This window comes from Gekko japonicus, unplaced genomic scaffold, assembly GCF_001447785.1.
Source record: "Gekko japonicus isolate JY-2015 unplaced genomic scaffold, Gekko_japonicus_V1.1 scaffold190, whole genome shotgun sequence".
NCBI lineage: Eukaryota > Metazoa > Chordata > Lepidosauria > Squamata > Gekkonidae > Gekko > Gekko japonicus.
In genome coordinates this window covers 811,563-838,264 of record NW_015160841.1, presented here as the reverse complement: position 1 = coordinate 838,264, position 26,702 = coordinate 811,563, and the positions used below count along the sequence as shown (strand labels likewise).

The following is a 26,702-nucleotide window of genomic DNA, read 5'->3' as shown; positions in this document are numbered from 1 at the left end:
CATTGTGAACCTCACATTTGAGTGGGTATTTGAGCAACAGCTTCTCACATCCAGTCTCCAGCACTCTCTACACTACCCATAGCAGGAATCTGGTCCGAAAGTAGGCATTTTCCTTTATCACAGATATCCTACTTTTCCTCCACAGAGCAGCTTCAGAGCACAGGATTCCCAGGTAGTCTTTCAGGGTAGTCAAACTTGCTTAACTTTTCTCTTGGACCATACAGAACATACCACATACTAACATTTACGTGAACATCACCATCAATATGCACAATACTTTACAGAGGAAGAACAGCTTTATCTGTGGCTTCACCAGGGGTCATTTCGTAGAAAAAGAGCTAGGGGAACTCATTAGCATAACTCATTACCATATGCCACACCCCCTGACATCAGGGGCCCGGCGGTGGACCTGCAACGCCAGCAGGAATTGTGAGGAAGCCCTGCGAAGGCCCTCCCTGGCCCCAGGCAGGCAGGGGTGGGGAGAGGCAGGGAGGAAGCAACTTACCCTCCCTCTTCTCCTGCCTCCTCCTGGCTGAATGAGGGCTGGAAGAGGGGCGGCCGGAAGCAGGGGGCGGGGCTTCATCATGTTCCCCGCCCCCCCGCACCTCATCCGGGGGAACTGTGTTCCCCCACGTTCCCCCCCGAAATGACCGCTGGGCTTCACCAACTGTCCCTTTCCCTTTTACAACTATGGATATAAACATTGTTTATCAGCTTAGAGCAATTATGGTATTGATTCAGTCTATTCTATTGCCAGTTCCATTCTCTGTGTAGCCCCTGACCATAGTAGGTCTAATCTGAGTGTGTGTCTCCTTTCTGATATGCTGGTTTCCATTGCCCTGTGAAGACCAACCTGGCAGCAGTAATCATATATAAGGCAACTGTTGACAGGTCACTAGTGCACATGGGAATGGGGGGAAAGAAGGGAAAATGGAAATGCACATCCCCACTTTTTGAAGTACAGATCTGTGTCAGTTCATTTGATTATCTATATGTGCACACAGAAAGGGATGTAGGGATGCAGTTCCTCTGGAGACTCCCCTGCAGAGTAATTCACTGTGCTCTTCGGAGAATGGAAGGTTTAGAACACCAACTATTATTAACACTATTTGATATGAAAAAGTTAATAGCGTTACCCGTAATCACTTATTTTATTTGATACGTACACTCTGGGTTTTTCCCTCCTACATGAATGCAAAAAATACCTGTTTAAACATTACAAACATTGTCCGACCCATCAAAGAGCCTCCACAATCTTACACAATCTCATTCGTAAGCCCCACCTCCCTCTGGTACCATTTCAGCATCACAGGTACAGCAAACTGGCTCGTGTGTCTGGCAAGGAAAGGAATCTTAAGGTGAAAAGTCCTAGTTCTGAAATGAAAAGGATAACCTGAGTTGCCAAGGCCTATTTGAACAGATAAACATAGTTATAAATGTACTTGGCTATGAGCCTAGCAGTTCGAAAGCAAGAAATTGCAAGTAGATAAATAGGTACCACTTCGGTGGGAAGGTAACAGCGTTCCGTGCGCCTTGTGTTTAGTCATGCCGGCCGCATGACCACGGAAACGTCTTCGGACAGCGCTGGCTCTTCGGCTTTGAAACGGAGATGAGCACCGCAACCCTAGAGTCGGACTCGACTGGCTTTCGAGCAAGGGAACCTTTACCTTTACTTTATGAGCCTACATGGCCACCCACTGCTACATACAGAATATGCCTTTCAGAAAAGCCAGGCTTCCCTAAATATGCTGCAAGATTAAATCCTGCGCATGGCAAACTGGTGAAAACAATGCAGTCTCCACAGGCTGGGAGCCCTGTACATGAAAACAGGTCCACAGTAGTACTAAAATGCTACCAAGTGTGTTATATGCGTTTATCGTTAACAGTTAGCAAGCGGAATATTGGTTGCCAATGTCACTACTGTACGGAAAACAGAAGCTGAAAGAACACCCCCCCCCCGCAATCATGGTTGGAGTCCCTAAAAAGAGAGAACACACCCACTAGGATCTAGGAAGATGCTCACATCCATTTTAATCTGACCTCATCACTGGCAGCTGATGCACGGGGTCAACAGCTCCCTCCTCCCAGTCATGACACAGTTGCTGCACACTGGCAGAAGACACGGCCTGGTGTAGTTTCAAATTAAGAACTCATGAAGTGCCATCCTAAATGCCCTTGTTAAGTTTATCCAAGTCAACAGACTTAGAAGGGTAGACTACTGAGTACTCTCAGACTTCTACTCCTGTAGGAGTTTAGTGTTTTTTGTACTACTTCCAGTCAGAGGTCATTTCGGGGGGGATCGCTGGGGATTGCAGTTCCCCCGGGTGAGGTACGGGGGGCGGGACACATGACGAAGCCACACCCTCTGCTTCCGGCCGCCCCGCTTCCGGCCCTCATTCAGCCTGGAGGAGGCAGGAGAAGAGGGAGAGTAATTTGCTTCCTCCCTGCCTCTCCCCACCCCTGCCTGCCTGGGGCCAGGGAGGGCCTTTGCGGGGCTTCCTTGCACTCCCGCTGGCCTTGCAGGTCCACTGCCGGGCCCCTCATGGGGCGGCGGCCGGATGGCAGTGGAGCTGCAAGGCCGGCGGCGGCGGCCGGGGCTATTGGGGGCGGGGTGTGTGGCCTTATGACACACTTCCGGTGATGTCAGGGGGTGTGGCATATGCTAATGAGTTATGCTAATGAGTTCCCCTAGCTCTTTTTCTACGAAACGACCCCTGCTTCCAGTTCAGAATATAGCAGTCGCTTTCCTTCTTTGCTGCTAGAAACAAATGTATGGTTAGCACTGGCAACTGCATTTGCAGATCCCAACTCAAAGCGTAGCCAAGCCAAAATACAGATATAATGCTAACTGTGCTTGCAGCAAACCACGAAACTGGCAGACCCTGACTTGGTGATTGGGAACCTTATATCTCTTCCCATCAGCCAGCTTGGCCATCTTTGACCTAACCCTCTGGGACTCCAATGGACACCCCTTCTCCAAAAAGAGAGGGGAGAATGCCAAGGCCCCCTTCATGGAGCAGCTGTTCCATACCACTGCTGCCTTTTTAGGTCTTTCTTTGTGTGGTTTGATCCTTCTATCCTTGTTGCAAGTTCCCTTGTGTATTTTTTTTAAAACAGGGAGTGCAGGATGTAAGCATCTTAAAAACAGGGGGTTGGATCCTGCCAGCCTTCTTACTGGAAGAAGGAGGGTCCTATTTGACCACCAAAAAAGCTATGCTGGGGATTGTGGGACAAATAATGCCCCTGTATAAATTGATGGTATGTCCTCATTCGGAGTACTGTGTACAGTTCTGGTCACCACACCTCAAAAAGGATACTATAGCATTGGGAAAAGTGCAGAAAAGGACAACTAGAATGATAAAACGGTTGGAAAGCTTTCCCTATGAAGAAAGGTTAAAGCGCTTGGGGCTCTTTAGCTTGGAGAAACGACAGCTGAGGGGTGACATGATCGAGGTTTATAAGATTATGCCTGGGATAGAGCAGGTCGAGAAAGAAGTACTTTTCTCCCTTTCTCACAATACAAGAACTCGTGGGCTGAGCAGTCAGGTTTGAACAGATAAAAGGAAGTACTTCACCCGAAGAGTGATTAACACATGGAATTCACTGCCACAGGAGGTGGTGGCGGCTACAATCATGGACAGCTTCAAGAGGGAACTGGATAAACATATGGAGCAGAGGTCCATCAGTGGCTATTAGCCACAAGGTATAGATAGGAACTCACAGGCTGGGGCAGGTGATGCACTGTATTCTTGGTGCATGGGGGGTGCAACAGTGGGAGGGCTTCTAGTGTCCTGGCCCCACTGCTGGACCTCCTGATGGCACCTGGTATTTTTGGCCACTGTGTGACTGAGTGTTGGACTGGATGGGCCATTGGCCTGATCCAACATTGGCTTCTCTTATGTTCTTACAAAAGCTATGAAGGACGGTGGCCACAGGGAGAAGGTGGGCTGGGTGAGATGGAGCAGAAAAGTGGGTAGGATCCAATCCAAACAAAGATACCTACGCCTGGACTTAACCAGTGGTCATTTTTATTTTTCCCCTATACCAGTGTTGTTCTGAAACTTTTCTGTTAGGGGTTAAACCTGTCACACCACCTTTAAAAACCACTGTCAAACAGACTATAGCCTACAACAGCTCAGAATGATCAAACCAGGGCGTTCTTTCTGGGGGAATGTGCCAGAATGGTGTTCTGGAGCTTCTTAGACAATTATACAGACTGAAAACTTCATTTCCCTCTTGAGAGTTCTGGTACCTCCCCCCCCCCCCAAGAAGAAGCAGCAGCCCTGGGTCAAGCCCACATACAGCAGCCCCATGGCTGCCTGGTACCTGATGTGGAGAGAAATCTGTTCCTTTGTGACTAATCCGATGTTTTCTCATTACTTCCATAAAATATATTCCCTGTTTTTCTGCTTTTTACCTTATGGCTACCCTAAGGCTACCTTCCCTTCTTGCTTTCTTTCAGAACTATTTCATCCTTGTGTAAACATCTTTTTTTTTTTAAGGGGAAGACGGTCTTTCTAATAAAAAAAAACATGTTATGATTCAGTCCTCCTCCACCCTTACCAAATGAGAAAAGAATCTCTACTAAATGCTTGGCTAGCAGACCTCCCCTTTTTTCCTAGAAATCCCTAATTAAACCTCAGCAGAAAACTATTTTTATAATAGAAATATTTTCATATTTGACATAGGTCATTAAACATAACTCCCCCTCTACCCTTTTAAAGCATAGCTGAATCATATGAAGGTGATGGTCTAGAGCTAAGGAACTTTCTGTTTCGGCACAAATAAAGTATCTAACTCCCCAGCCAAGTAGTGAAGCATCTCTCCTCCCCTCAGTTCCAGGAGTTGGGTATGTTAAATAAATTCCTTGCCTACATTTGTAAAATGAAAGGTGCAGGACCTGAACGTTACTGGAATCCATTTCCTCTGAGATGAGGGAGTTTAGAGACCCAGAATAGAATAGCCTGGGAGAGAGACAAGAAACAAAGCAATAACACAATTATACAGCCTTGTGTAGATTAGAAGCTGTCTAACCCATTATCAGTAGCTATTATGTGTTGAAGCCCAGGTGCAAAAGCAGAAATGTTCAGCTTCACAGAAGTGGAGATAAGATCCAAAGGTGAATGTGTTGGCTGAGGGTCAAAAGATATTCATATGTATGAGAAACTTGTAATTACTATTTTAAACTATTTTTGTTAAGATAAACAGTAGCAAGAATGGACTATTTCAACACATTTTAAGAAGGTATTTCAAGAACAGATAAGCTTGCATGGCGTTCAAAGCTATAAGGTAATGAGTTAGCCAAGAATGTGTGCCCTTATCAAGTGAGACAGTTAAGCTATTGCTAAGAAACGACGTTAAAAATCCTATGAATAGTGGACGTTGAACTGGTCGAGAGCTTTCTTCACAGAAGGGGCTCTTTTCCTGTGACGTGCTTTGGGGGGTAACAAACTTTTATAGACTCACGTAATTGCTCTCCTTTAATTATCTGTGTATCAATGATGGATGGATGGTATAATGTTTTATTGATTCAGTCAATGTTAACAAATGCAACAGTTATGCTTCAATTAAAGCTCAAAATGGAAGCAGAGAATCTCTAATAGAATTTACTTGTGTACTATACCAGGGATGAGCCTAAAATGTTTTCGAGGTGTACCTCTGGCTAGGAGTTCAATGATCTGAGATAGGAAAGCTAACAAAAGGTCTAAAGCTTCTTCAGTGCATGGCTACATCTGAATCAGGCCTGACCTGAGTCATCTGGAACACCCGGTACGGCTGGAATGCGCTCCACAGAGTACCACGTCTGCAACACAGGACACTGCAGATACAGAATGGCTGAGATCTGAGCCCCTAAAGATTTGCATGATCAAACTGTGTTGGGTTTTTTTTTTAAAAGAGAGGCGATATATGTATATTGAAGACCTGGGCATGGCACCAAATGCCTACATATCCCTGCCTTGTTTTCAAGCACAAAAAAATCCTAATAGGTAAATATCATGTAAATATGTATGCCCTGCTTATGTGTCATATTGTAGGCAGAGGCGGGGGCTGCTATATCATGATCACACCGCTCATAATGTGTTCGGCCGTGAGGCAGGGTAGGGTTGCCAGGTACTGGCATCCTGGTAGGAGATTTTGGGGAGGGGGAGTTGATGAGGATAAGTTCTTTGGCACTGCACCAGTGTGTGACATGAAATCAGAAAAGATGTCATATCAGGGAAAGAATCTAGAATTCACCCCAAATGAGTGTTGCCCGGACACGACGATGTCGCTTTTAGTTTCATGCCAGAAGTGATACTGTACGTTGACATGATGCCAAAGACTGCCACCATCCCCCTCCTCTCACTGGCCAGGTTAGGAAATGGCCCCTCTACACTGAGGGGTGGGGAAAGGGGGTAAGATTCTAGGGCTCTGGTCTCCTTGGGGGACCGTGGAGCCAGGCAAGTGATATTATTTGTTTTAGTATGATTGGGTTGGCTCTGGGTAGTACGAAGCAGAGGACCACCAGAGGGAATCTTTAACTGAGGGCCTGTGGTGGCTCTTTGTACCCCTGCGTATGTACACTTTACCAAATATGTGGTGGTGGTTGGCGTTAAGTGCTGTCAGGTCACAAATAACTTATGGAGACTCCGTAGGGTTTTCAAGGAAACAGACTAACAAAGGTGGTTTGCCACTGCCTGCCTCTGGGTAGTAACCCAGACTTCCTTGGCAGGCTCCCATCCAAATATTAACCAGGGCCAATCCTGCTTAGCTTCCAAGATCTGACGAGATATTGCCATTTAGGTCAGGGCACCAAATATGGATATAGACCAAAATGTCATTGAGCTTTTAATCTTTCCAGAGACGTATACAGTTTATGCCCTTAAACAGCAACATAACCACTGAGATGGTTTCTGAAGTATTTGTGACAATTCTCCTACCTGAACAGAAAATACTAGATATGTCTTAAGCGCCAAAAATAGATGGCCCTCCAGGTCATTGTTCTAATTTACAGCCAAAGTAAAATACAATCCAGCAAAATGCCACACCGACCTCTCTTTTACTGAGCCAGCACTACTGAAACTTCAGCTGACTTTTTAAAAAAAAAACGTCTGCAAAGCCCAGGGGGGGGTTCTTAGCTTTTCCTAGCCTGGCTTCAACTGATCTAAGGATCGCTTGAGAAGGGCAAGTGAAGTTCAGTTGTGGGAAACTAATTTTCTTAAGCCTTTCATTAGCAAGAACAATTAGGCAAAAAAGAAAGTGATAGATTAGACTTCAAAGTAGACTGGAATGTCAGCGTCCTACAGTTAAGTATCCTGCTCTAATTGTACAGCTGGTTCCACTACGCTCTGCTAACTCTTCTGATTATTCATTTATGTTATTTTTTTTATGGACCAAAACCAAAATGCTGTATTGGCAAGGAACGACAGCAACAGATATATGCCCTGTTGAATGTCCCAGTATTTCAAAGTGAAGCACTGCTGCCAAATGATAAATGTAAGAGGAAAGGAAAATGAAAGACATCCTTGAAGATTCCCTCAAATGCTTTAGCTAGGGTCCAGTGCTTCTGTTGCCTTTGAAAGGTCTTCAGTGATCTGCCTGGGTTCAGTTCAAATATTGAGTTTCTATTAGACTGGAGTTCATTGAAATGCTTCCAGTGTATGACAAGGAAAAGTTTCAATGTTGTTTCTCATAGCCAAAAGAGTGGGGAGGTAGGCTTGCCAACCTCCAGGTGGAGCCTGGAGATCTCTCTCTCTCTCTCTCTCTCTCTTTTTTAAAGGAGTTTATTTAGGTTTTATGATACAAAATAAGATGTACATCTTTTACATTTATAAGTTATACATCCTGACGAGTCTATTACAAAGATTTATCTTTAACCCATTTATAGAAATCTGCCCATCTTTCTTTAAACACCATATCATCTTTTCTTTGCAAGATTACAGTTAATTTATCCATTTCTGCAACCTCCATAAGTTTATAAAACAACGAATAAAAACTGTTGGAGATGTAAAACTAACATAGGGACATTTATCCATATGTGGTGGAACTGCGAAAAGATGTTCAGTTTTTGGAAATGTGTACATAATTTAATCGGCGAAGTGCTGCACATGGATTTAAAACTATGTCCGGAGACATACTTGTTAAATATAATCCCAAACGAATATAATGGGAAAAATGTATACATGTTAACGTATATGCTCACAGCGGCTAGAATTTTGATTGCTAAGACTTGGAAACAAGAAGAGCCTGGAGATCTCTCTGAATTACAACTGATCTCCAGATGACAGAGATCAGTTTCCTTGAAGAAATCCCTCGGTATTATCTTCCACTGACGCCACTCCCCTCCCCAAACCTTGCCTTCTCTAAGCTCTACCTTCAAATCTCCAGGAATTTCCCTAGCTAGAGTTGGCAACCATAAGGGGAGGAGAGAATCAGACTTATACAAGGTTAAAAATGTAGAGGTAATGAAGCAGTCGTCTGAATTCAATTCAGCACACCCACACAAGCAGAGTGTTGGGACCTTTAAAAAATACATATTGTGGATGATGATTATCAGAAGTTTGTTTCACCAACACCACAATGCACAATGTTAAGTTGCTCACTTAACAAAGCAGTCGGAGAGTGATTCAGCAAGAATACAACTTTATTCTTCAACTCGAACACAACTCCAACACGGATCAACATCTGATAGCCAGAACAGCCTTTACATTGCAGCTGTCCTGCTTTTAAACATTCCCGGCTAATGTAGCCACACCCACTGTACAAATACCAACCAATAAGGTTGTTCACATAAGGACCGATCACGGATGTTCCCGCTCAGGGAGCTTGCTAGAAGGTGATTGGTTAGATGCTTCCTGGGCTAGTAACACGATTGGATGGATTTGGATCCAAGCCCAGGACGAAGCTTTACATTACACTTCAATTTGATGTTTCACAACATATCATGCATTCAAGGCAGCTTTGAATACACTACACACAACGAACAAAAGGAAAACAAGAACAACAACAGAAAACCTTTAAACATTTGCGAAACACTTTACCCAAGAAAGTTCACATTGATTTTTGTTCATGAGGCATTGTTCATGAGGCAAAGAGAAGGGCTCTGCTAGCTTAGAATACTGAAGGCTGCATCCTGGAAGATGTTTCTATACCCACAGAAGGCTTGAGAAGTTTAAAGCCCTGGCTAACTGCCCCATCTGCCTTTCTTTGCCCTGTGGTGAGCCACAGCGTACCAAACTAGGGGGCTTTAAAAAAATAAATACATCTTCCAGTGTTTACCTCAAGCAGCTAATTTTCCCTGCCCTTCTCCAGAGAAACGCCAGAACACGGAACAGTCGAAAAGCAACTCTTTTCCTCCCAGCTGTTTCTATAAGTTCCACGCTGCCCCCTCCCTCCTGGGTAGGAAGGCAGAGAAAAGCAAGAGGTCTACCCAAAGCGTTACACCTCTCAAACCTTCCCTGCCCGAAAGCACAGCAAGCAGGAGGGCATGTTCATTGCGCTACACAAGCAGACCTGCATTGACAAGCTAACATGAAACCAACTTGACACTAGCGTGGTACTGCACATAACCAGCATCTTGTTTTGCCCTGTGTGTACAGTTTTAATACGCCAGCCTGGGCTTTGAATTTCTGGCATGCTGACGTTTCATGGAGCTGCGGTGGCTCAAGTGGTTAAGACGCTGAACTGCAGGCTGTGGAAGGTCAGTAGTTCAGCAGTTCGAGACCCGTGCCGCATGATGGAGTGAGCTCCCGTCTCTAGTTCCAGCTCCTGTCAACCTAGCAGTTCGAAAGCAAGAAATTGCAAGTAGATAAATAGGTACCCCTTCGGTGGGAAGGTAACAGCGTTCCGTGCACCTTGGTGTTTAGTCATGCCGGCCACATGACCACGGAAACGTCTTCAGACAGCCCTGGCTCTTCGGCTTTGAAACGGAGATGAGCACCGCAACCCTAGAGTCGGACTCGACTGGTTTTCGAGCAAGGGAAACCTTTACCTTTATTTTACTAACGTTCCATACTCTGGCTGAGGATCTAGCATAAACAAACATGAGTGCACGCAACTCACACAGATAACATCAAGCTGAAACTGGGCCATAGGTCTAGTCTACATATAGGGCTGCTAAGCCCCTGGTGGGGGATGCCCTGCCCCCAAGCTAGGGTTGCCAGTCCCCCACTAGGGGTGGGGGGATTCCCTTCTCTGGGGCCCCATCCCCTGGTGCTGATCAGCTGACCACCAGGGGACTGACCAACAGTAAAAGAGGGCCTAGTCCTGTGTTACCAGGAATATTGTGATGTCACTTCTGGCATGCACAGGAAGTGATGTCATCACATCACTGGCAAAACAGGGATGCTCTGGAATTTGGGCAAATTTGGGCAAAAACTCTATGGTAAAAGTGACCTCTATTACAGAGGTTTCATTCAAATACCAGGGTGTCCCTGCGTCGCCTGCAACATGATGTTGTCATTTCTGGTGCATGCCTTAAATGACATTGCCGGCCTAGGCTTCTCTTTGCTCACATTAAGTCCTCCCACTCCCTGCTGGTTGCCAGCTTGGTGTAGTGGTTAAGAGTGGCAGAATCTAATCTGGAGAACTGGGTTTCTCCTCCACATAAACCCAGCTGGGTGACCTTGGGCCAGTCACAGCTCTCTCAAAACTCTCTCAGCCCCACCTACCTCATAGGGTGTCTGTGGTGGGGAGAGGAAGGGAAGGTGATTGTAAGCTCCTCTGAGACTCCTTCAGGTAGTGAAGGGTGGGGCATAAAATCAACTCTTATTCTACCTTTCTCTGATGTTCTTGTTTCCATTTACAGGAAGCTTTCATTATTTAGGGGGCTGCGGTGGCTCAACTGGTTAAGACGCAGAACTGCAAACTGGAAGGTCTGTAGTTCAGCAGTTTGAGACCCGAGTGCCATATGATGGAGTGAGCTCCCGTCTCTGGTCCCACCTCCTGCCAACCTAGCAGTTCGAAAGCAAGAAATTGCAAGTAGATAAATAGGTACTGCTTTGGTGGGAAGGTAACAGCGTTCCGTGCGCCTTGGTGTTTAGTCATGCCGGCCACATGACCACGGAAACGTCTTCGGACAGCGCTGGCTCTTTGGCTTGGAAACAGAGATGAGCACCGCATCCCTAGAGTCGGATTCGACTGGCTTTCGAGTAAGGGAAGCCTTCATTATTTAAGGTGTGGAGGCCTTCGACCGTGCAAGCCCCACTGATTGCCTGAACTCTGATCTTTACCTAATTCCCACTGTATTCTGTTGCACGAATAGACCTACGCTTTGCACATGTAACTACGCTGATGCCCACACGGTTATCAGCTCTCTTTGGAGAGCAGATAGATTAAAAATGAACCTTATTCATCCTACTGTCCCGACTGAGCCAAAATACATTATTCCCAATCAGCACATGACCATAGATCAAGACCTCAGAGGGTTGTTGTGAAACCCAATGGGACACTTTTCCCTTTTCCCCACAGGCCTGAATCTCTCCTGGATTTTTCTAAACCCACAAAGACCTAAAAGCACACTGAGGGATCATGATGCCACAGGCTCTTCCTTTACATGTGGCCATCTTGGGCCGGGCTCTTTTTGTAGCAGGAACTCCTTTGCATATTAGGCCACACCCCCTAACGTAGCCAATCCTCCAAGAGCTTACAGAGCTCTTCTTACAGGGGCTACTGTAAGCTCTTGGAGGATTGGCTACATTAGGGGTGTGTGGCCTAATATGCAAAGGAGTTCCTGGTACAAAAAGAACTCTGGGTGTTAGAATGTACTTGCCTATAAAATCAGCCTTGTAAATAAAACAACAACAACTAAATACTGCATGAGGCTAACCACAAACGCAGTTTCCTCTCATTAAATAAAAAACACTGAAAGATGTTTGTTCATCAAAAGCCTTACGATTATGAACAATGTGAGTCATATAACCCTGCATGGTTAGTAATAAAAGTTAAGTGCAGATCTCTTTAAAAGAGGGTAAATGCTACCGACAGGGAATCTTTCAGATGAACATCTGTCTTGTTTCAAAACACGCAATAAGTATGCTAGCATATTCTTAACTACAAAGCGGCACGTGGCATTTCAAAGTTATGAACGCAACAGCTTGGGTTCTTTGCCATGCAGACCACTCCAGATCTGATTTCAAGCACAGGCTACAGCTGATGTGGTGAGATATGCTAGGAGCAAAGCCTATGTCATCTTCAGTGCACAGTGCCCACCAACCCACATCTCCTCCTCATTTTCCCCACCCATCTTAATGGGCTGCTGCTTGCAGGGAAAAACAGAAACTACAAACACATCTGCATTATCTAAACTTCTCCAAGTGATATGGGGGGGGGGGGCAGCAGCTGAATAGTTATGGTAACAGGTAGTTTGAGACCTTCAATTGGCACATGGGTGTATTACCACCTGGCAGAGCCTTTCACACAAGATCTGTGTATTTAGTACTCAGATCCAGGAGTGGTCTTGACCAAAGGCCAGCAGGGGCAGCTGCCCTGGGCTTCACGCTGGGGAAACCCAACTGCCCTCAAACCCCACCACCACCACGGAGAAGGAAAACCAACTCAGTACCAGTGGTTGCTTGTATGTGCCCAGTCGGAGGCTAGGGCAGCTGCTCGGGAAGCTGGCATCTGGTGTCAGCAGCAGCTCCCACTCCTCCCATGGGGCGACGGCCACTCCTTGCTCGGACCCTGCAGGCAGGGGGAGGTGCAGCAGGAGGCCCCCGAGGGACAGCAGTGATTCTAGGGCCCTAGACTGGATTTCTGCCCACGGCCCCAGAATCACAAAGAACACCACGGCCTGTTCAGCTCAAGTGACACGATTCAAGTACAAAGAGTTTTATTTATATAAAAAACCCGGCATGGCCACCAAACGCCACAACCCACATAGTTTCTACAAAGAAACTGGCTCCAGAGGATGTCAACTGAGATGTGAACCAGCAACATTTAGAAGCACAGCGGACTGCATGGCCACATCTCACCTCCGGCCTCTACAGCTGTGAACTCGGTTAACCTCACTTTGCAGACAGCTAGGTATGAGCAAGGTGCATGACATTACCTTAACACTGAATAGGATAGCAACTCCTTCAGAAAACTGCCAAAAATCACCTAAACAGCACGTTGAATCCAGTGCGGTGTATCTGCAGGTATAAGGACTTCTGCAACTTTCTCAGCTCTCCCCTCCCACAGCAACCCCAAACACTCACTGAAATCTCCTGGTGGATCCCCCCCTTTCTCCCGGGAGAGATCTTCAGGGGGAGGGGCATGTTGTGCTGCTATGGGAGTGGGGAGCGGAGAAAGCCACGCTCCATGTGCGGAAGGTCCCTCTGCACCCATGGACGTGCTTGTCTTGATCCAACTCAATATTTTAACCAAGGCAGGATAGTGTGATGTTTTTTGTTTTTTTTTTAAACGTATTGGTAGGGTATGGCTTTTCAGTACCTCCTTGCAACCTAACCACAATTTTTTTTAAAGCAGTTGCCAGATTGCCCATTCTTTCAAAAAGACAGATTCAGCAACTTTGCACTTTGAAGAAAGTTTTGTCCATTTAATATTTTACAAGAAGGAAGTAATTTATCATGCCTTTTAAATTATACATCTTGGAAGATGTTAAAAAAAGAGTGCATTCTAACGAAACAGTGGCCAGTCGTAAATTTCTACTCAAGGAAGAACTGAATTGTATTGTTAATGCAGATTTTGAAATATTAAACACCTAAACTTGTCAGGCATATCTTCGTCCTGACTGTGACTGACAATTTTAAGACTGCAGACGCAACCTTATATTGCTAACTGAAGTAATTATCCTGCGGCTCTCCCGAAGAAACAGCTTGAGTCTCTAAGCCTCAGCACAACAAATCAGACACGTTCTTTGTGGGCAAGAGACCCAATACAGCAAGACAACATGCTTTGGGAGGAGGGTGGCTTGTTTGCAAAGGAATCTACTCTACAGTAAGTGAACAGTACACCCCCTGCTAAGCCCAAAGGGAGCTCTAGGAAGAAAAACAGGACTGTAAAACACTGAAGATGTTAAATAAGAGAAGAAGAGGTTGGATTTATATCCCGCCCTTCACTCGGAGTCTCAGAGGTGCTTACAATCTCCTTTGCCTTCCCCTCCACACAGCAGACACCCTGTGAGGTACGTGGGACTGAGGGAGCTCTTTCAAGAACAGCTCTGACAGAACTATGGCTCGCCCAAGGTCATCCAGCAGCTGAAAGTGGAGGAATGTGGACTCAAACCCGGTTCTCCCAGATTAGAGTCCACACATTAATGTTGGACATCAGTTGAAGCAGCTGAAGGGGGTGCAACAGCACTTCCGGAAAATGTCTATTAGTACTCACATTTTTTGTCCCACATCCAAGGTGCATAGCTCTTCTCCCATTTTCCCCTCAAAATCACCCTGCTACGTAGGGTAGGGTGAGACAGAGGGTAGGATCCAAACTGCTTTTCTGCCCACAAAAAAACTATGCTGGGGACCATAGGACCTGCTTGTGTAACGCTAAGTAGGATGGGAGAGAGACTGTAGTAAGGCGGGGAGTTGGGTGAGATTGAGTGAAGAACTGGCTGGATCCAGCCCAGAGAGAGTGGTTGCAGGTGACCCAGAAAACTTCAAATGTAAGTGTGAATTTGAACACAGGACTTCTACACTGCACTGGTTCAGCTTGGGTACTTATCAAATGTCTAAATAAAGGATTCCCTGTTTGTCTTTTATGGGCCTGGTCAGAAGTTTGTTTTCGAGGTGGGAAGTCAATACAGTAAGAGCAAACATGAGATTCAAGCTCATTTATTCTCCCCAACTCGCACCCTTTCCCTTTACTTCTAACGACTACTGGGTCTCAGGTAGATACAGGGGTGTTCCGTATAAGGATAGACTTTGCAACTGTAATTTTGGGGAACCTGATTCCGTCACCCATATTCTTTTTCGTTGTCCTAAATATTCCGTTATGCACAATATTTTGATTCGCCCTCTTCTCCCTTCGCAGAGAGACTTTCTGGATAGGGATTTAAATTTCTTTCTAGCAGACAAGAGCCCAGCAATAACGCTATCTGTTGCAGAATTTCTGACCCATGTATGGAAGTCAAGAGTAATATCCTGTAAACCTTGTAAACCATGCTAGGATTGCCTTGTATTTTGAGATATTGGGAATATTGGTTGATGTTGTTCCTTGTAAGGTAAAGGTAAAGGTTCCCTTGCTCGAAAGCCAGTCGAATCCGACTCTAGGGTTGCGGTGCTCATCTCCGTTTCAAAGCCGAAGAGCCAGCGCTGTCCGAAGACGTTTCCGTGGTCATGTGGCCGGCATGACTAAACACCAAGGCGCACGGAACGCTGTTACCTTCCCACCAAAGTGGTACCTATTTATCTACTTGCAATTTCTTGCTTTCGAACTGCCGAATAAAGGTTTTCTGTTTCTGTTTCTGGCTACTGGTCTGGATAATATTCCTACCATTATGGGAAAATTCGATAAGGCTCAATCGTTCCATTTTTTTAAAAAAAAATCTGTAGTACAACTGAGCACACCCAATGTATGTAATCAGATTTAAAAACTTCACTTCTAATTGGTGCTATATAGCCCTTTCATTCAAACCAGTTTGCTAACTCTGCACGTTAAGGAAGTTTCAATCATTTAATATGTAACCGGAAGGGAGTAATTCATCATGACATTTCAATTATTTGGAATACAACATGCAAGGCTGCGCCATCTTTACCAACATACAATCCACTCCCCCAACCACAGTGTCAAGTGGTGTAGCCCAGAAAAGGGCCATTTTTCTGCACATTTGAATCAGTCTAAATGGAACAAGCGCATCTGTTGGCACAGTGTTCTACCCTTGCTGCTAAGCCTAGGCTGAGTGCCAATTTCCAGGGAAGATGGCATATACTGAATCTTAATACCAGCAGGTGATGCATGAGGTTATTACATCAAAGTGTTTTGACCTGTTAAATACCTGAAGAGACTGGAAGCCACAGAACCCATCCTAGGGTTTTATACTGGCTTATATCAATGAACTGAAATTAATACTCCAAGGCATAAGTTAGGCGCATACAAAATTTGAGTGTGCATTATACTACAGCATCACAAAGGAAAATGCTTCCCTTGAAATATTAAGTAGCATTCAATATCTTCTTCGGGGGCAAAAAGAGAATTGATGGGGGGGGGGAGTTTAGTTATAACAGGGATGCAATGCGAATGACTTCTTACAGGCACGAGACCAAATGCTTAGCTAGGAAAAACACAGATCAGACTTACGTAACTCTCCTACTTTCAGGATTTCACACAGCAGCTTTGTCAATTCAATACTACTTCGACCAAAGGGACATTCGTGCTTGTCTTCTCGGCTACTGTTTTCCAAGACAATCTGCAATGGAACACAGTGCTGAAGTTTAGAGAGTGTACGCCTTTATCTGTTCACAAAAAGTCACATGAAATTATTTAAACATTTATTAACCACTCGCTTACACTATAAAATATAAAAACACAACAAAAATAATTATAAAACCCATAAAAAGTCACAATTTAAAAACGCCAATTAGTCCTAAACAAAACTTCAACTGCTTCCTGAAGACTGACAATGAGGGGGGCCAGGTGTACCTCCCTGGGGAGGCTGTTCCATAATTATGAACTTGTTCCACCAGAATACAATTTTTTTCCCCAGAATAACCACAGGGTCACTTAAATAAAAGTTCATAATATCTTTTATGATGAAAACTAAACACGGCCTTTGTGAAAAGAAACAAATATGTCTTTTTCTAGCCCACTGGAAAACGATCAAAATACAGATGGGTTTAGCTCCATTACGGCAACCATTTTCAAACTTCTTTCCTTCATTCAACTCTCAACTACAAAGGGATCCCTTCTGCATCTGCCATTAAGCATTTCAGTAGAATTCAATGCGTTGCGGATACTCCAAGATGCAGTGCTGGCATATAATGCCTGGCTGTCAGGGTGTTCATCTAGCTGTCTTCCCCATGACACATGCCCTACAGTGCCATCCTAAGCCATTGCATCTTTCTAAACTCATCAGCTTCAATGGACTTAGAAGAATGTTACTCTGCTTATGACTGCAACACTAGAATGCACCCAATACATCCCTGAAGCTGTGCATTACAGGGGGGAATAGTTAATGCATATCTTCCAACATCTTGCAAATAGAGACCTGTTTGCAACACCCCAATTCACAACCAAGGATTTCTGCTTGAGACCTCCTGCTCCCCGCTACATGTTTGTTTATTTAGGTATTGTCCCACACGTTTCTTTGCAAAGTGGGTTCCAGCATCATTCTCTTCCTCCATTTTATCCTCAGAACAGCAAAACTTTATGCTAGGTCATGCCGAGAGAGAGTGACTGGCCCAAGGTCACCTAGTAAGTTTCCATGGCAGAGAGGGGATTCACACCTGGATTTTCCAGATCCCAGTTCAGCACTTCAACCACTGTAGAGCACACGTTGTTCTAGTCTGTTCATTCTATGCTGAATTCACATACTCTGCCATAGCCAATTTTCATGAGATTTTAAAGTCAGAAATAATGTTTGTCCCTCTTGTTAAAGACATAGTAAAGAAAGCTATCTTATAATAATTATCACCAGTTCAAAATGTACCTCGGCCACTGCAATGTGAGAACTGACCAGCTTGTCCATTACTTGGTACCTTTAAGTACATGTCCATTAGAAACAAGATCCATCCACTCTCCAGTTAGAGATCTAACTTCTAGAGACCTTGTGGAGGGAGCCAAACCCTAAAGAATGGCTGCCCTAGGAACTCATGCTTTGTGTATTTTAACCCAGGCATCAAACCGCTCTAAACGTTTCTGCTGCTGCAACCACACTGGGCAACATCTAAATGGAAGGCGGGCTGGAACCCTGAGAACGAAACTTTCGTAATAACTAAAAAAGCAGTAGTTTCGGATGACCTCCCCCCCCCCATTTGTTGTTGTTCAATCGCACAGTCGAGTCCGACTCTTCGCGACCCCATGGACCAGATCACGCCAGGCCTTCCAGTCTTCCGCTGTCCTCTGAAGTTTGCTCAACTTCATGTTCGTTGCATCTATGACACTGTCTAACCATCTCATCCTTTGCCGTCCCTGTCTTCTTTGACCTTCAATCTCCCCCCCCCCCATATTTTCTACTAAAATATAAATATATCATCTGGGTTAAGATCCTACTGCACAGGGCTTCCCCCCTTTTATTTACACTGCTGAGATGAGCTCTGTAAACCCCCCCCCAATCCCATAATTCCCTTCCCTTGTATATCTTTTGCCCTCTCCTCCCATGCCAACATGTACTTTTATAAACAAGTGACAATCAGTTATCACATTTACATGTTCTCGTCTCAGCCTATATCCTAGAGTGAGACTAGGGAAATATCCATCGGGGGTAATACCACGTGATGCACTTTCAGCTGGGGAGGGTGAAGTTGACCCAGGCTTGTGTTTATTGGCACATCCACAGTTGATACTCTAGGCTGAAACAGATTTGACAGCAACGAGCAAGGAGAATAATTTTTGCATCAGTATGAGTTACAGTTTTTAATTTAACTTCAAGGAAATAAAACTGTGCCTAGAAAATCATTTAGAATGATTTTCCACTAAGAGCTGTATTTTGCAAAAAGCATTCCCAACCAGTCCTCCAAATGAGACCAGTTAAAGAAGCCCAGTGCTCAAGGAACTGGCGCTTGGCCAGAAGATCAAAACATTCCAAGTACAGAGGATTTTTCAGGCTTCATATCAAAGAACACTTTAAAAGCACTGTCGGTTTTCTTGACAAACAAGCGTTTAAAATATTGCTCTTTGTGGGATTTCCTTCCGCCAGCTTCACTTTCTATTTATGCGCCTTACCTGCAAATAGTCTGGCTTTATTTTAATTGGCACGGGGAAAGCTCAGAGAGCTTCTGCTCCATGCTAGCGACTCAAAGAGATTTCTGCAGGTTGGATTTGAAGGGTGAAGGTTTAGACCAAACTACAAAAAAAAACCCACTAACAATAACATAGTATGAACACCCAGAGTTCATAAAGAACAGAAGTGGCCAACCCCAAAACTGGGGTGGATTCTGGATACAGGGGGATAACGGGACACCTTGGAATAGTATTTTATTTTTATTTTTTTTATTTTTTTTAAATAGTTTATTTACATTTTTCCATAATATACACACATACATGTGTTATTTCTCTACATTGTTAACATTCGGGGTTAAATTTTTAAATATTTTTCTCGTACCATTTTATGGCCTTATACCATTTCTGGTTAAATTTATCTTCTAGTTTTCCAGCCAGAAACATATTCAGTTTATCCATCTCTATTACCTCGAATAGTTTATTTATCAATTCTTCCCTTTTTGGTATAATATCTGATTTCCAGTTTCTAGCAATACAGATTCTTGCCATTGTGTTTAAATATACAATAATACACAATTAGATAAAATTTGGTTGCGAGAGTCAGACAAACAAATAGGGAAAATATATAACCTACTACTAGAAGATGAGCTAAAAGATGATTGGGGAAAACCTTCCATGATTACATGGGAAAAGGACTTGGGGCGTAAGATAAAGAGGGAAGAATGGGAAAACTCCTGGAATTCAATTAAACTATTAAGAGCAACACCGTACAAAGAAAATATACTAAAAATGATATATAGGTGGCACTGGACGCCAGATAGGTTACAAAAGTACTATACAAATGTCTCAAGGAATTGCTGGAGATGCAAGAATAATATAGGAATAGTATTTTAAAAATGCATCCCCATATTGTATTGTGAAGTGTTCAAAAACTGAAAGATGGAACAATATAGTTGACAGAGGAAAACACTACACAACAGGAGGTGAAGACACAAAAGATCATGTGTGAGACACCTGGAGAGAATTTCTAGGCTTTATAGAAAACAAAACTTTCACCACTCCCTGCCCCCCCCCGAAACGTTTTTATCTCACAGCCTCATGACTGTTGCAACTCCCCACCCCCACCAACCTCTGCAGTGATCATCAGAGAAACCCTCCAAGCATGTTTGGGAGATGGGGGGGGGGGGGTGTGAGCTACCCAGCAAGAAGGGTCACATAAAGAGGGTATGAATGTTTGAATCTTTGAGTCCAACAAATCACTCCCGATCAAAGGGGATTTATCCAATTCACCTCCCAGGTGTGCGTAGAACATACACTACAGCACTGGTTCCCAACCTTTTTGACATGGTTACCCACAAGTCCAAATATTCTTGGTATGGTAACCCATCCAGGGCTGGGCCAACGTTTTTTGGTGCCCTATGGTCTTGGCACCCACCCAGTTCACCCATCCTGTTCAGTATTCCATTTCTGTACAGCAGCTAACCAGATGTTTTTGATCAAGACTTGTTAGTCTGTCTGCAGCAGTACAAAAGAGCAGGAGTCCAGTAGCACCTTAAAGACTAACAAAATAGGTGGCTGGGTAGGAGCTTTCGTGAGTCACTGCTCACACAAAGGGCACAGCTGCCCCCGCTATGAGACCCAAGCATGTGGCACTCTGACATAATATAAATATTAAAGCTCAATTGTTCAAAGTTCTGGCCAGATGGCATATAACTCCTTTAAAACTGCACTACATTAATCCAAGTATTGACCCACATTGCTGGAACGGATGTGGCCAGATTGGAGGGAAATACTGGAAAAGATAAAAACAACACTGGATATACTATTCCTCTGCATCCTGAAATTATTAAATCTTTGGAAAGATAGTGTAATAACTAAAATGTGGAAAGATTGAATTTCCATTATGCCAGAAGCAGCTAAAGCGGTCTTGGTGTGCCAATGGAAGACTAAAGACTCTCCTTTATTAAAACAATGGTGTAACAAATTGTGGGAATATTTTATTATGGGTAAAATTCCTGACCAAATTTTAACATCTGAGAATCCGGCGTACCAATCTACTCCTTAGAAAGATGGTTCCCTTTCTTGGACTTTACTGAAAGAGATAAAATGACAAAACAGAAGATACCTGGAAAATTTACTGTTATAGCACTGTATTAGCTTTTTAAAAATTTAATCATATTGTTCTCTATCACTGCTCCTGTTTACTGTTTATTTCTGTCAAAGTTTGTTTTGATATTGTGACATGCTGTTATGTTCTGTAAAATGTATAATTTTTTTTTAAAAAAGAAGTGCCAAAAAGGACAAAATGTTGTGGGCCCCCAAACGTAGCGATTCATTTTGTTTAAGATTATCGGACCCCCAAAAGCTGAGTCCACCTGACCTTTCATCTCTGACTTTCAGGGCAGTGTCTGACAGAGTAAGCAGTTTTGTAGTGCTGTTGGCACCCAATGTGGAAAAGCCGCATTTTAAAAAGAAGAAGAAATTAAACAACAGACATATTGCTGAACTATAACAGCATCCCAAATCCAAAGCCTCAGGTAACTACCTTTCTCTCTCTGCCTCATGGAAAATGAGTTTTAGCAATCTGGACAATTTACCCATATCTCAATGCAAACATTCTATATAATACTTTATAGGAAGCAACTGATTTTTTGGCTTTTAACTACCCTTCCACAGAGTTCTGTGGCATGGGCGGAAGGGAAGCCCCGGCCTGCCCCGGCACTGTCCTCGTCATTATGCTCTGAAGTGTATCAGGAATGAATATTATTCTCTTTTGGGGTAAGGATGTATGCAATTTTGTAATGTTTATTTTCAATATTGTTATGAACAATGTAAACATGACTATAGTAATTTTATTATGAAAAATTTACTGTAGAAAATCGTTGAATCCTTTTGGAAATTCTATGAATTAATGAAGACACAGTTTCATGTATGCATGAAGGTTATGCATTCATAGAGGTAGTGGCTTGGTATATTGTCTTGCAGTAACCGATAAATGTATTTTAATAGGAAGATTGATGCTAGAAGAAGGTCTCATGAAACGGAAGATATTCCGGAGAATTTCGTCCATCACCTGTAACAACAAGATTGTATTGTACCATTGTGGCTTTGTACTTTTGTATTGATGCATATTTAGACTCATATTTAAACTATTACTATTACATGCTTGCACATCTTGAAGTACTACCAGGTCTTTGGTTGGCTGGAAAGCAGAAGTGTGCAGGGCAATAGGATTAGCCGTTGCGCCTAACACTAAAAGGGCTTATGACCGGATGGTCAATCAGTTTTCGGACTTTAGACAGGAGGTAGGGTATTCTGAGTCGTGGCCCGTTCCTGTGGACCATCTGTTACATTTTTGCGTGGTGTCCAAAGGTAAGGGCTTAGCGGTTAGTTCTATAAAGGGGCTGTTGTCCACGGTAGCCTTTACCAGCAAAGCTAAAGCGGTGGCTGACCACACAGGGGATTTTAGAATTCGTAAAATGCTAGAGGGCTGGTCACGGGAGGCTGGTGTCCGTGCAGATGGCCGGCAGCCTATTTCTCCTGAGATTCTGCGGGGACTACAGGCTAGTTGGGCGGAGGTTTGCTCTTCTAACTTTGAGGCCTCCCTGTTACACGCCGCCACCTTGGTGGCTTTCTTTGGGGCGTTCCGGATTAGTGAGCTCGTCGCACAATCCAAAGGTGATAAATCTGGTAGGGCTCTACAGGTGCGGGATGTGGAGTTAGGTGCGGTCAGGGCCACAATCGTTTTGCGGCACTCAAAGATGGACCAGTGCCAGTGTGGGGCGGTGGCCGAGCTTGGGGCTTGTGCGGAAAAGGAGCTATGCCCTGTGGCAGCCCTAGCCACATGGCACTTCGGGGTATGTGGGAGGGTTTGTTGTTCCAACACCAAGATGGCACACCACTGACGAAGCGCCAATTTTGGTCCGTCACTGCTCAGGCGCTGGCGAGACTGGGTCTTGCGGGGATGCGTTTTTGTATGCATTCCGTCCGCATTGGTGCTGCTTCCACTGCAGCGGTTATGGGTTATCCAGCAAGAGATATTCAGAGGCCGGGCAGATGGCGCTCGGGGGCCTTCAGGGCTTATGTGCGCCCTTTCTCCAGTCAGTGAGGGGCTGTCTCCGTAGCGGTTGTTGGGCTTCATTGGCCCCTTGTTAACTGTGTTTTCTGTTTCAGGTTTGTTTGCCCGGCAGGAAAGGAAGTCGATTTTAATCTGCGGGCACAGCTTTGTTTTTTGGGTGGCACACCGCGCCAGATGAACGCAGATCAGCACGCAGCTGGGACTTAGCCAGTGGGCCACTGTCGAGTGGCAAGGTAGGCATGGTTTGCAATGGCCGGGCCTTCTGAAGTTATTGTTTGACGAGAAGGTCGGCCCCGCCCCACATGTTCTTGTCCGGCATTTAGGGGGTAACAATTTGGGCCTGGTAAAAGGGAAGGCCTTAATAATTCAAGCCCGGGAGGATTTCCAGTTGATACACCGGCAATGGCCGGAGACCCTGTTAATGTGGTCGGCCAACATACCTCGCAGAGTGTGGAGGGGAGCGGTGAGTCAACTGGCCATCGACAAGGCTTGCCGGAAGCCAAATAGAGAGTTAAGACGGAGCCTGGAGGGCGGCCTGGGAGTCTTTCTGCCGCACCCGGCAATACATGCGGGGTGTGCCGAGCTGTACCGACAGGATGGGGTCCACCTGTCTGAATTGGGCATGGACATCTTCCTGGAGGACCTATGACAAGAGCTGCGGGGGGGGGGGGCTTGGGCCTCCCGGTGGGCGCTAAGGCCTAAGCTGAGGCTTGGCCTTGGTGATGGCAGGTGTGATGAACTAGAAAAAAACACTCTGAGCGGAGGTAGTAGCAGAGGCTCACTCTGATTGGTGTCCTCCAGGACAACGGAAGCATCCAGCAGGGGGCTGGGGGGGGGGAGAACTGACAGTTGGAAGGGTGGTTAGAGTGGTTTTTTGGGGCTTGGAGAGAGTGAATCTAATGGAGGAGGGGGCCTTTTGAGTGGCTGCCTTCAGAGAGAAACCACTCAGTCTGGGAGACAGTGGCAGGATGTCCCAGAGAGAGGGGCAGAGCAGACTCTGCTGAAGGGATTTGTCAGAGTAAAAGGTCAGACCCCGGTTAAACAAGAGACATCCACTCACACAGGGACTAGTTGGGATTCAGAGCCTAATCAGGGGGACCCTGGTTTATCGGTGGTATAAATTCACTTGTTCGTTGCCAACTGTTTGCTCTCATAAAACCTTTTCCCCATTTCCCTGCCTTTCATTAAGAATAAATCTTTCCTCTTATTTCATTTTTAAACCCTGCTATTGGTACCATTCTTTCATACCTGTCGGGAAAGGTTTGGGCTCCTGAGGTTCCCTTTACCTAAGAAGGGTTCCTCACAGCAGGGTTCTAGGCGGTATATAGGTTGCGGTACAGTGAGCACCAGCCAACACCCATTTATTTGGGTTGAAGGGGTCCTGTGAGTACAGCCTTTGTGCCTTGCGGCATGGGGCGGGGAAAACAGACTGCCTTTGGGACCACCCCACTTGGGTCCTCCCTTTGAGCCTAGCAGCTCAGGGGTTGGGCTACGGGGTTGTTCTGCAATGGCTAGCCGGCTGGGGGGGAGCCAATGATGATGGCTCCTGCCTGGGGCAGGGTGGCTCGCCCTGTTGAGGTTAAGGAAGGGGTCTTCGATCCCTGGTCTTGACCATACCGCTGAACTGTTTTGCCCTTGCCGTTGGTTCCAGTTGAAGTTGTAAGTTAATAAAGTGGCCCAAGGTTTAAATCCATTACCTTTGTCTGCCTCGTTATTCCGGCTTGGGTGGCAATTGGCTTTTCACGGCTTTCTAGCACTGACCTCAGAATGCCCGATATTAGCTTGACAGCTTGAGATCTGATAATCCCTTCACCAGGACACTTGTATTATTCCCCTCAGACTTTATTTCTTCTTCTACTGCATCCAGATTCTCCGTGCTCCTTCCTAGCTTGTAGGGACACCTTGCCACTTGGTTAAAAGCCCTTTACTGCTATTATGTGGGTCGCTGAGCCAAGTGGGGGTGGTGCTCCTTAGACTGGGTCTCGAACCTAAACCAGCAGCACTTCAGAGTGAGAGACAGTGGAAGAAAAGCTGCCTTCCTTCTGTCCAGGCCACTAGATTGCGGATTTGAGTTCACTTTGGAAAGTGGGTCAATATTCACAGTGACGCATATCTAAAGGACATGTGGCTTCTGATCACACAAGACAGCATTTCCCAACAATATTTAGGCACCAGCTGTGCAGAGGCAGCTTAAAAAGGGCAGAAAGCAAAAGAAACAAAAGAACCATCATCAGCAACAGCAAAAGTGAGGCAGACCGAACAGCTTCCCCCTCGTGTTGCAGGCTATTAAGCTCCCCAGATCTTTGTTCCTGGAGATCAGTGGACCTGCAGAAACACCACAGGGATGGTGAATGGGAGGAGGGCATCAATGAAAATCACTGGCCCTTCTTCCTCAAATGGAAATGGTGTCCCATTGAAGGAACTGCATGGCTGCATACGAACTAATGATACCCCATGGAATCAAGTGAAGCAAACATGGTCCTATGCGGTCCATCCTTCCTCAGTACTTCAGATTAACTCCCAACTGTTGAGAAATCGACACTTGGCTTCCTAACGCACTCCCCCCCCCCCACTTGCCTCCAAAAATAAAGATTTAAACCACACCTAATCGTGAAACGTTATGCGTAAAGATGGGTAGGTAACCTAAGAAACGCTTCAGCGATTTCTGTTTTTACATTTCTGCCGATTCTCTCCAGGAACGCGGTACATATTGCATGAGTCATCCCTTCTGCTTCAGAATCCTTTACAGCGGGAAGAAAAAATCTAACAGTTCTCAAGTATTACAGAGAGGATAAAAAAGATCCAACTGAAAAAGCAACCATGGTAGATAACATAAATTGAATGGGGATCTCTATTAACCGCCCCCTTTCTCTGCTAAGAAAATTAATCCTGCCGCAAGACAGGATGCTATTTCAAAGGAAATTTAGATTTCACTCATAAATGCCGGCAATAAAAATCAGTGAAGGTGCAATAAAAAAGAGGGAAGGGAAAGGGCCCACAGACTCAGCAACATCACAACACCCGCAGTCGTATCTCCGGGCTCTCTCGCATTAACCCAATACATTAAGATTTCATGAGTGAATAAAATATTTAATGGTGACAGCGTATCTGCATGTGTCGTAAGGCAGGGCTGCAGCAATCAATAAGATGATCTGAGAAGCAGCAACACGGCCAATTAAGTGGCACTTTGTGCAATCAATATGCAAAGCAGCTCGAAGCTCTGAAAGCCCCTCTACCACAGACATACCCCCATTTACAGCAGAAAGGCACGACACGTGGAAATCTTCACTTTGGGGAGCAAGGAAAAAGTTATACTGGCTAACTACATGCATCTAAGGGCAAAAAGCCCGACGTTTGTCACAGAACACATAGAAAGGCAGCAGTAAAATCAGGGGGAAAGCACCATTATTGAACTTCGTGATGAACATTTAGAGCATTACGAAGTGTATTGTGTACTGGAGCATGGTAATATTTCATCATCGGTTGCAAAGTATTACAGAGGATGATGACAAAGGCTGGGCGTTCCTCGTATTTCCTTTAAACTCTCTAGCTGGCGAGGGACCTAAAACAGGAGATTAACCAGGGCTGGCCTTGGCATACCCTGAAGAGGGAGAGCTGCCAGAGCCCAGGGTTTTTGGCAAGTTCCAATGCTGCCAAACCCCCCCCCCCGTCCTTATGCCCACCTGCTTGCTTGCCAGTTTTCTGCCCCCCATGCTCATAGTTGCCTGTGCTGCCCAGAGAAAGGTGTGTAGCTGGGGCACTGCAGTCATGGGGCACTCCTGGCCACTTATAGGACCCAACAAAACTGATGGGATACAGCTAGTGTAGG

At 45.1% G+C, this 26,702-nt stretch overlaps 1 protein-coding gene across 1 annotated transcript in view; it reads right to left on the bottom strand.

Annotated features, from left to right (window-relative positions):
* LOC107117157 (engulfment and cell motility protein 1) overlaps window positions 1–26,702 on the bottom strand; it is a 346,435-nt gene that overhangs the window by 47,228 nt on the left and 272,505 nt on the right. The window contains exon 15 of the mRNA XM_015419223.1: window positions 16,216–16,324. Coding sequence (XP_015274709.1) covers window positions 16,216–16,324 — 109 coding nt within the window. The remainder of the gene's footprint in view (window positions 1–16,215; window positions 16,325–26,702) is intronic.